Raw genomic sequence first — 12,066 nt, 5'->3', positions numbered from 1 at the left:
CCTATAGTTATTCTCCTATGTAATTCATGCTATTTCATTCTGGGTTTGTAATAATTATTGTAATAACATTTTGGGTTATTAGTAAAATTGGGAAAGGGGATTCATCTTACACTTGCATTGAGAGGGGTAGAAATCTTGCCTATAGGTTCATCACTTAGCTCAAATGTATTATTATGTTCAAATATGTTCCGATGTCATGTGTTAGAGATCATGCCTATAGATATTCTATTTTGCTCAAAATGTGTTACTTTTTAGTTATTATAGAAATCCTGCCTATAAGTATCCTATCTTGCTCAAATGTGTGTTAGAAATCTTGCCTATAGTTTCTCTATTTGGTCCAAATATGTTCTACTTTTACTTGTTAGAAACCATGCCTATAGGGTATTGAATGATTAATATCTCAATGTGCGCATAGGATTCTGTTTACATACGGCTTAATCTACAAATTAGATGACATGCCTATAGGATCTCAAAAAAACAGTTTTAATTATAGAAATCATGCCTATAGGGTCTAAATCAGTCTTGATTATTGTCTTGCTCATTTCTTTTAACCATTATTAGAAATCATGCCTATAGGACTCGATTAAGAAATTCTGAACATATTCTTGTGATTACCATTGTTAGTTACTATGCGAATCACCTAGAAATCATGCCTATAGGTTTAATCTCTTATGTTTATAATCAGTAGGCAACTATATAGGCTTTAGAAATTGTATTAAAAGAAAGGTTTTTACATATGAAGCTGCCCGCTTATAAAATCCAGAATCACATAGAGATCCTTCCTATAGGGTTCTGCGACTTTAACTTATTAAAATCTGTAACTGTCAATGTTAGTTGGTTCGCGTGCATTTGTTGCCTAAGTGCGGAGGCCAACTTGAGCCCTTGTTTGCCTATACATAAAAGTCCTAAATGTTTTGCTTGTCGCCTAGTATTTTCTCTTTTGAGCAACCTAATTTAAAGTTTAGAACCACCCTAAAATAGAGGTCCAAATGCCTCCTGGACCATAGGCATGGGACGGGTAGTGCACGCATAAAGTACAACTAGAATTGACTAGTGCACTTTAGGTAAACAACTTAAAGATAGTAATCGGGTAGCAGGAGATGATAGTCTGTGCCCGCTGAATAATATGAGTAACACCCCATCTTGAGGGAGTTACGAAGTATTATTTATGTTGCACAGGGTGATCCTTTAGGCTAAAAAAACTTAGGACCCCCCACCTTTGTTTTAAAGTCAATCATTCTATTTTATTTGCCCAATTTTGTCTCTTCTCCTTGCTTAGACTAATTCATATAATTCGAGTTCCGCCAGGATCCACCGTTGTGGACCTCGAGGAGTGCCTAACACCTTCTGCTCAAGGTAATTTGAACCCCTACCCGATCTTTGGTGACGTAACTGGTTAAACCAGAGTTATCTGCAAATAGGTGCCCTAACGCACCTTAAATCCGTTAGGTGGCGACTCTCTCTTTTAACACCCCTTCCTTTAAAAGAAGTTGCCACGTGTCGAAGCCCGATTTCGCGAGAAAGAAAGGGGCGCGACATCGGCTTCAACAATGATCAGAAAAGAGATAATCTCAACTTCGTTCCAATTTTTTATTTATTTTCTTATAAGCCTTGTCTTCAAAATATTCTGCTTCTTGATTCATTATTTCGAGGTCTGACAGCGTTTTAGGATCTGGGCATGAAGTCCGCAAGCATATCATCTTATTAAAATTTGCATTAACATAACTGAATAGAGAATAAGAAAAAGTGACAAAATTAAGAAAAGAGACATTCTTGGACAATGAAATATTAATTTCATTTGAATTTTTATTTTTTTTTTGAATTTTAAAGATAGAAGGATTTACATCAAAAAGTAAGACAATAAAGTAAAACATCCGGATCACACCCTGAGATAATCCGAACGCAGAAAGGATAGCAAGACTGGCTACCGAAACTCCCGTCTGATGGGGAACCTTCAGGCTTGGCGACCTTTTTCGGCTTTTCTTCTATCTCGGCAATGGCTGCAATGACCTTTAGTGCCGGATCAAATTCCGCATCTCTCCAATTTCTATTCATCAAACCCTATGAACCACTCTGAACGACGTGTGATGTGGCTTTAAAGACAGCATGACTCAAGATTTAGCCCGTTTTTAAATTATTTTCGACCATCTCCCCAATTTTGATAGCCTCAGCGAACGGTCTACCCATAGCAGACATCATGTTCTGGAAATAGTCCGTCTCCCGGGCATGTAGGAAAACCGTAGCCATTTATGCTGAGTCCATTTGAGGCTTTACCCTGGCGGCTTGCTCGCGCCATTTGACAACATATTTATAAAAATATTCCGCGATTTCTGAACACAGAGTTCTCTTTTTAGATTTTTTACTCTTGCTTTCTTTTTTTTTCTTTGTTTTTTTTTTGTTTTCTTTGTTATTTTTTTTATCACGCTTTTCTTTTCTTTTTTCTCACTCAGTTTATTTAATGGCTATGATCGAATCCAACGGGGATTGCCTACGTATCATGATACCGCACGAATTAAATCTTGCGTAGTTCGAAAAAATCGGGAATAGACTAACCCATTTTTTTTAATAAAGACTTTTAAATAAAAAAAAAAATTTGAGGTTTTTCTTTTTATGAAATTTTGAATTTTTTTTTTAAAAGAAGAATTCTAAATAAGGAAGAAAATATTTTGGATTTTGATTTGAATTTTTTTTTCTTTTTTTATCGAATGAAAGACTTCGGAAAAGAAGAAAAATATTTTTGGATTTAGTTTTTTTTTTTTGGATTTTCTAAGGAAAGAATTCTAAATATGGAATTAAGGAAAGGGAAAAATATTTTTGAATTTTTATTTTTTGAAAATTGGGGGCGGAACCGATGAGGTTTGCCTACGTATCTCACATCCGGTGAGAATCAGACCCCCGCATAGTTCGGTCAGAAAAGCATGACTTTTTTTTGAAAATATTTGGCGTATTTTGAAAAAAAAAATTCAAAATGTCGGGAGAGTTTTGGGATTTTCAAATACTTGGATTTCAGAAATCAGGTAAATTTCTCTCTCTTGCCTCACTCTTGGTTTTTCTTGATTTTCTTTCCCTATTCTAGAAGTCGGTCAATATGCAAGCCGAAACAAATAAATGTACAAGTAGCACGTAACAATGCATCAGGATGGTCTTTTAATTTGGGTACACCTGTCCTAGACGGACCCAACCCCTGTTTTGAGTCCCCAAAGTCAAAGAATTGGAATGAAATAGATTCATTCAGTAACTTTCACAACAATCGGAATTTGACCTCATGTGCCTGTGAATTAAAGAAAGGAGGATGTCATTCAAAAAAAAAAAGAGATGTTAATTAATCAAAGGTCCAACTGATCACCACAACTGTATTGTAAATATGCAGTTAGGAATAATCCAGCCAAAGTAATAGGAATAAGACCTAACACGATTCCAAATATGCAAACAAACGTACCTACTAGGGATCCGACATGAGGTTATGTCATTCTAAGTTTAAATCCTGGGTGTATTGTTCTAAACCTGGCTTACCCGAGCGGACAACTCGAGTTGGGGCAGCGTACCGGGAATATTTATGGACTAACCACCTAAAGAAGTGTAAAGTGTTAAGTGTAAGGTGTTCGTTGGTCGCCAAATTAAAAATATTGTAAAAATAGTAGCATAATATAAGAGTAACAATATTTATTAAATGTGGCAATTTTTAGCACATCTCTAAAAAGAAACAATAACCAATGAAAAATCGAAAAAAGTATTTTATATATACAAACATTAAATAGACCAGGCAAACTGAAGTTTGGGCATCGCAAGGAAGATTCTCTGCTATATATTATTCAGAAATAATTAATTTTTCTGTTGCAAATGATTGGTATGGGTCACTAAATGTTAGATAAAATAACCTTCTAAGGAAAAGGCAGACTATTTCAATATTGGTATTAACAGTTAGAGAGGGAAAAAGAGCACCTAAAGGATCAATGTGAAAAGCGTAGCTCTCACACCAAGTAAACACAATTGTCTAACGCAGTTGTTGAAGTTGAGAAAATACGGTAGACATCTACCATTGTTGTTTTATCTATTATAATATATCTACACTTTGAAACCTTACCACCCAAATGAAACAAAGCTTTAAAGCAAAGATTACATGATTATTTCCACATCCACCAAAGAGTTAGTTCATTAAAGAAGTCATTGAGCTCTATCATTTTCATAAGAAATAGCAAATGATGCAGAGAGGTTATTACTTTTTGAGCAAAAGGATAGAAAGAAACCATCAATTCAGTGACGGATATTGATAATTATATGCACCAATTATCTCCGATTCAAATTATATTCATGCAATTGAAAAATTCTACAAAATTCATATCTATATTGAATTCGAATTTGTTGTCATGAAAAAATAATGTATATAGTAAGATCATGTACTCATTTAAAATCTTGAATCTGTCATCTTATACAATCACCCATTGTTAGTCAAAATCACTCTCAAATGATCATACCTTATTTCTTGGTTAGTAGTTGGAGTTGTTGAAAATCCTTATCCATCATTAACAACAAAAATAAAATTGACAAATTGTAGAACTAAGCGATTAGCCTAATTGTATTACTAAGTGATTGGCCTTGGGAAGAGAAATAAACCTATTGTAACAAAAACCAAAAGAAAAAGAGAGTTAAAAGCATCATCCAATTCCCAGGGTGATCCAACGAAAGCAGCAAATTAAAACCAAAGGCATATTTGCTGACTCACTTGAATATTGATCACACAATAGTTGCACCTCACATATTTGTGACCTGTCCTATAAAAAAAATATAGTAAAACATTATTCTATGTTCCCTAAGTGGGGTTGGACCATATTTATCAATGTCGCAATTCAAGGACAAGACAAAAGTAGTACTACAGAGGAGAATGAAATTAACTTTCATAAGATAGTAAGCTTTATAAATTGAAAACAAATCATCTGTTTTTGTTAAAAAAGAAACATTTGATTTTTTGATAAATTCTGCATCCGTCTCTAATTCAAAGTAGAACATATATTATTACCCTTTAAATTCTTTAAAAAAAATATAAGACATGCATAAAAATATATTTTTAAAGAATTTAAAGGGTAATAATATTTACCTTAGAAGATTAGGTGGCCAGCGCTGCTGTTCATAGATCCTGCCTTGCTTCGAATTGTGTTGATAAGCATAATTATATTCCCTTTATTTGATCTACTATGTGAAGTAAACAGTTAAAACAGAAATTATGGGCAAAATAATTGACAAACAAAATTAAAGGAGAAGGTTAAAATGCCAGTTAGTAAATAAGTGATCATACACAAATTAAATAACATTTCAATATAAATTCTAGTTTCTTATCACAGACCATATACAACACATTTTTGTAACTATAAACCATGAGTCAAAAATCACAAATTAAACAATATAGCCGTTACAAAGAGAAGGAAGAATGATTAATAGATACTCCATTTGGACTTGCATTTTTTTTTAATTAAATAACTTGGGTTAGCTCTATAGTCAATTCATTTCAGTTATCTTTCGTCAAAATATGTTGCACCAACGAACTCCTTTAAAATGGTACAAATAGCATAACATTCAACCAACCTTAAATTAACAAACAAAAAATTCTCACAAGAAAGAAGGATTCCAACTTTCCACATCTAACAAATTTGGTGGGCTCCACATAAAAATTTTCCAATCTTACCAAATTTGCCACTCCCTCTATTTTCAGTGTTAAGCAGTTTTTCAATGATTACGATATTAAAATAGTTTTAACTATGAAAGATTATGGTTTATAAGTACTTATATTTTATTATAAAAATGTAATTTTGAAATGTCCAAGTTTATAGAAAATATTAAATATGTTAACTCTCGTCGTCATTTTTTTGAACAAAATAATTACAGGAGTATGTAATATGGTAAAGAAAATCGAGAATAAAATAGAAAAATTTGGAAATTGTACCTCCTATATCAAAGGTATACACCCTATTTATTATAAACCAAAATTATTTTAAAATATTATTTTCTATAGTTACCTTTTATATTTTATAGCAAAATAAGTATTTATGATATATACTACCATTGAGGCATGGAATACGCTATTTATGTTTTTCCTCTTGCTTTCTTTCAATTAACACACGATTCTCTCTCGGAATTTTTCTTCTTTATCTCTCTCTTTCTTCTCTCTCTTCGAGCAAAATAGGCCAAATCATAGATACACGAAAGAGAAACAAATCATGAAAGAAAACCTTAAAATCTCAAAATCAGAAACATGAAAGTAAATCTATAATCAAAAAAGGAAGCAGAGATACCTTGGGCGATGGAGAGATTAAAAAGAAAGAGGGATTGAAGCGGTCGAATTGGAAGCGTTGTAAATTGTAATGGAAGAGGTAGTGAAGCGATACAAGGAGTCTTGGCCGGAAAAAGCCATCTCCGACGAACTTTCTTCTCTTCTTTGCTATTTAGTCACATACAATGATACAAATACATTGTATTATGTACAAATTCACTCAAACATATTATATTTTTGTATAAATATATTTTTTTGCATGTGTTTATGTATTTTGAAGATCTGTATTTTTTTAATACAGCTGAATACACATGTATTCATGCATACTGTACATACAGTATGCATGAATACATGATATAAACATTAAAATACACTAATTACAAACATTAAAATAGAACAGAATATAAACATTGAATATATTTAATTTTTAAATACAGTGAAATACAGTAAAATATACTGAATACAAATAGAAATACAGTGAATACAACCAATGAAATATACTGAATACAGCAGTAATAACATATATTAGGAATAACTAAAATACTGTTAATACAAATACATTTGAATATATTAAATATAAAATAATGAATACAGTAAATACAAACATTGAATCTAATGTATGCAACAGTAAAAAAAATATATTGAAACACACTAAATACAAAAGTTATATACAAGTGAAAAATCATTCTAATTAATTGTGTTGATAATGAGGCATGTTAGAATTGATTTTGTTGAGTTATATTAGGAGTGTATCATGCTAATTGATATTATTTTCGTTATTAAACAGCTGGACATACCTATTTTTAAGGTGATTGATGTTACTCTATTCATGAATACATGACGCGAATACATGTGAATACATGTGTGTACAACTGGACTGTCATGTATTCATGAATACAGCAACGCGAATATATGTGAATACATGCTCGTACAGGTGGACTGCCCTGATTTTAGGTATTTTTTGCTGCTGTATTCATGAATACATAGCGCAAATATATGTGAATACAGCTGGACTACCCTGAGTTTTAGGCGTTTTTATTGTTGTATTCATGAATACAGCAGCGCGAATATATTACCGTAGCAATTGAATAGTAGTTATATGAAGTAATTATGTATATGAAAGCTATAGAAATTTAATAATCACTAAACAATAGTGATTTTTGAAAAAAATTTAAAAACTTTCTAGTTTATAGGATTAATTCACGCATTGGGACATGTCCATTTTAATGGAAGACGTGACAATCCTTATGAAGCCAAATGTTCACGCCTGGTCTACATCTACGGGCCCACCGTGGAAACAACTTGTGCTAATTCTCCTCCCTAACGTTTGTGATCCAAATAATTAGAAATTACTAGTTTTGATGACTTATTTAGATCCTTCTCCTCCACGATCTACTAAGCTTTGATATTTTCTTGTTGAATTTTTACGTATTTTACAAATATTACAAAAGGAAAATTAATATAAAGTTGTCATAAGGTTGTTGCCTTTTCACTATTAGAGTAGTTAAATGGGGAAAACAATTTCCTTTACACATATGACATATCATTTGGGAAGGGAAAGAGGCGCTTGGAATACCGTAAAAGTATTTTCACATGACTTATATGTCATGAATTTAAGTTGGAAGACGGTAAAATTACTTCCGTATTATTTATATGACAAGAGTGGGTTGCTCTACTAGTGAGCACCCTCCACTTCCAAACAAGATGTTGTGAGTTCGAGTCACCCCAAGAGTAAGATGGAGAATTCTTAGAGGAAGGGAGCTGAGGGTCTATCGGAAACAGGCTCTCTACCTCAGGGTAGGGGTAAGGTCTGCGTACACACTACCCTCCTCAGACCCCACTAGTAGGATTATACTAGGTTGTTATTGTTGTTGTTGAATTTGAGTTGCGGGTCAACCACTGATACTTGGAGTCAAAGGACTATTCCAATATTATGTGAACACAAAATATTTCGTCTATTGAATTATCCTTTTCTATATAACATATCATTTGGCCGGAAATAAAATTAAAAAGAAAAAATGGGAGAGACCTTGAAGGGCACTCAATTATGTTGGAATCATATTTAGGAAAAAAAGAAATAGTTTGGTGTACTAAGCTCCCGCTGAGTGCAGGATGCAGAGAAGGATCGGATTAGAAGGGTCTATTTTATGCAGTTTTACCTTGTATTTCTGCAAGATGTTATTTTCACGGCTTGAACCCTTGATCTTCGGTCGCATACTAGCGAAAAAAGAAAATTTATTATAGGCTATGTGAAATTAGACACGGGATCCAATACAACAAGGGAGGGCCACAATGACCGGCACGACCAGCTCAGCCGCGTCTTTGTACAGCATACTGCGTACATACCAACTCTATTTTGTTTGTTCCATTCCCTTCCAAAAATTCCCAAGTTACTATATATTTAGAAACTACTGCACAAAGTATGAAATTACAACTAAATAATATTTTAAAAATCATAATTAATGACAAAAAATTGTTGACTCACCAAATAGTAATATTATTCGGACAGATGAACTACAACTTATATTCCACTTTATTGTTAAAATACTTATAAAAAGATGTCATTTTAAGACATGATTGAGAGGTTAAAGTATAAAAATAATAGTAATATCATAGCTGTGAAACTCAACTACAATATGTAATTCAATTTATCACAATCACATTATTAGTAAATTTACTCAACACAACTTGTATAAGGTGAAATATGATAAAGCACGTGGTCATCTAAAGGAAAAACACGTGGAATCCAAGACGGGGATGGCCGAAAACCGAACGCAGACATTCCGCTTATCACCGGAAGGGATAACGTTCATAAAAGTATATTAAATGCTCTGCGTCCGGTAGCATTTAATAAGGAATATTCTGCAGCATTAAGAGCGACGGCACGTTACAGAGAATATGATATTTATGTTCACCGTTACATCTTCATCAATGACCCTCATAATTGACATTAAAGGAGGGCGCGATCCTAGGACCTCCTTCCCTAGACACAACTATAAAAAGTGAGCCTAGTTATCATTGTAAAAGACACGAATTTTTTGGTTGAACTTACACTACATTCTATACAAAGCTTAATACAATCTTTCTTTCCTGCTTTTTGATCTCATCATTGCTGTGCTCGGAAATCTTATTCCCGGAACTGTCATCTCTGCTGTTTCATCTACATTTTAAGGCTAGGTATTGTACGTTTCTTTAATTATTGTATTATTTCAGGATCAAATTAGTATATTTGTCTAGAAAGCACGTATAAATTCAACTGTGCCGTTTTACGAGTAAACAATTTGGCTTTCATCGTGGGACCTAGACAGCCGTGCAATTAAATTGATCCTTGCCTTTTTTACTAACGTGATTTGATTATTTTGTATTAGAAAAAAACACAAAAAATGGAAGATGACATTGTTAACAACACGCACAACCCTAAAATTCGAGGGGATCAACCTTATTTCAAGGATTCAATCAGTGACACCCGCAATGAGGGGAATGACGCCACGCTGGTGCATGACAGGCAGTACCCTCGATAGGTTCGGGAGACAACTCCTGATGATGCTAATGAGGAGCATACCGTGGATGCGGTGAGGGTCCTACAAGAGCAACAAACGTTCATTCTAGGCCATCTCACGCGGCAGGATAAGGTTATGACGAAACTGAAGCAGGCGCTATCGGAGGCTTCGAATAATGCAAACAGACGAGATCCAATTCCTCCCGGTGTTCCCCTAAACCAAACAATACAGAGAGTCAACAACAACACTCTCAGGGGTAAAGTTGGCTCTGATGGGGCTGGGGGAGCGGAAATCCCGAAGCGATTCAAAATGCCTGAAATGCCAAAGTATGATGGGACTTTAGACCCACATGAGCATATTACAACTTACACAATGGCGGTAAAAGGAAATGATTTAGCTCCTCACAAAATTAAATCTGTGTTGCTAAAAAAATTTGGAGAAACTCTCACGAAGGGAGTTCTAACGTGGTATTAATTATTACCTGAGTATTCCATATATTCCTTTGAGATGCTCGCGGATTCTTTCATCAAGGCTCATGCCGAGGCCAGAAAAGTACAAGCCCGGAAGGCTGACATATTCAGGATCGCACAGGGAGAATCCGAATTATTACGAGAGTTCGTTACCGATTCTAGAAAGAAAGAATATTGCTCCCGGCTGTCCCGGATGAATGGGCAGCTCAAACATTCACCAAAGGATGAATCTGGGAAGCTCAGACGCTTCCCTGAGGCTGAAGGAGAGCCTACTTGAGTTTCAAGCAACAACTTAGATAGATGTCCACAACCGATACGAGTCAAAGATAAGGATCGAAGATGACGAGGTCGTTTCTACATCATCGGCCAAAGGACGGGAGAAGAGTAGAGAAAAATCAAAGGATGACTACGTCACAGACAGACAGACTTTGAGGGGCCGGGTTTTTCCTTACGAGCGGATCGAAGGCCGTGGCAGAAACTTTCGGGCAGCAAACAAGTTCACAATTGACAGAGGGACCGATAGTGTTTGAAACAATAGATCACTTCAGGATAAAGAGACGTCGGGGTCTCGGGATCCTTCTTACCCCAAGTTATCGGAATATAACTTCAACGTCATTATAATAGAGTTGGTGTCAGCCATGAGAAACATTAAAGAGGCACGATTCCGAGACCTATGAGATCCAATTCCAGCCAGAGGGATCCCAACTTATGGTGTGAATACCATGGGAAGAACGGCCACCGAACAAGGGACTGCCGACACCTCCGGGAAGAGGTGGAAACACTATTGAAGAATGGTCACCTCAGAAAATTCTTGAGTGACCGAGCTAAGAATAATTATGGTCGTAACAGAGACAACACGGAACCTTCGAAAGTAGGACAAGAACCCCCACACCAAACGATCAATATGATCTTCGGAGGGAATGAGATTAATGGGGTCACCTTTTCGGCAGCGAAGAAGACGAATGTATCAATAACTCATAGTAAAAGACTCCGGGAAGACGATATCACTTTCACGGGGGAGGACACAAACGGATTATTGTTACCACATAATGATGCACTAGTAATTTCTTTAAATGTGTTAGATTTTAAGATTAAACGTGTTTTAGTAAATCCAAGAAGTTTGGCTAATATCATACAATGGAGAGTATTGGAGCAAGCTAAACTTACCGGAAGCATTATTCCGGCAACAAAGCTCCTTGCTGGATTCAACCTTGCGAGCGTGACGACCCGGGGAGAGATTTTGCTGCTCACGAATGCTGAAGGAGTAATAAAAACAACTCTCTTCAAAGTAGTGAATGGTGACACGGGATACAATATCATCCTGGGAAGGCCATGGTTACACGAGATGAAAGATGTACCCTCAACATATCACCAATTGCTGAAGTTTCCAACGCCCAAAGGAATCACGCAGATAAGAGGTGATCAACCGGCAGCAAGAGAGATGAATGTAATTTTAGTTTCTAGTAGCAAAGGGAAGGAGCACAAGACATAGCAAATACATGAACCGGCACCTACTCCAGAGCTAGAAGAAGTTAGCCCGGGAGTAGTTTCGTCAAACAAATAAGTTTCCACTCGGGGACGATTAGATAATCTTCGGCTCGATAATAAATTCCCACTGGAAGTTAAGTTTGCTACCGAACAAAGGTTACCCGACCATTTATGAGCACAAACCACTAGAAGATTATTAGATAGTCTTTTGCTCGATAGTATGGATTCCTAAGGGGAAGTAAGGTATGTTGCCGAGTTAAGAATTATCTACAAATTTATTGGTGGAATCTTTGAAGCCACAAGACTTCTAGTGTTCCTATTCGCATTCTTTGCATTCGAACAC

At 35.3% G+C, this 12,066-nt stretch overlaps 1 protein-coding gene across 1 annotated transcript; it reads left to right on the top strand.

Annotated features, from left to right (window-relative positions):
• The first annotated feature begins 10,908 nt into the window (after positions 1 to 10,908).
• Positions 10,909 to 11,727, top strand: LOC138895790 (uncharacterized). Its single transcript, XM_070180520.1, has one exon. The coding sequence runs from the start codon at positions 10,909 to 10,911 to the stop codon at positions 11,725 to 11,727; it is 819 nt and encodes a 272-aa protein (XP_070036621.1).
• The last annotated feature ends 339 nt before the right edge of the window (positions 11,728 to 12,066 follow it).

This window comes from Nicotiana tomentosiformis, chromosome 7, assembly GCF_000390325.3.
Source record: "Nicotiana tomentosiformis chromosome 7, ASM39032v3, whole genome shotgun sequence".
In the NCBI taxonomy this organism is placed as follows: domain Eukaryota; kingdom Viridiplantae; phylum Streptophyta; class Magnoliopsida; order Solanales; family Solanaceae; genus Nicotiana; species Nicotiana tomentosiformis.
Note: the sequence above shows the minus strand (reverse complement) of the source record. Positions and strands in the feature narration are given on the sequence as shown.

What these genes read in the sequence shown, in the direction of transcription:
- LOC138895790 (XM_070180520.1), top strand. Translation starts at nt 10,909, where the DNA reads ATGAGATCCAATTCCAGCCAGAGGGATCCCAACTTATGGTGTGAATAC.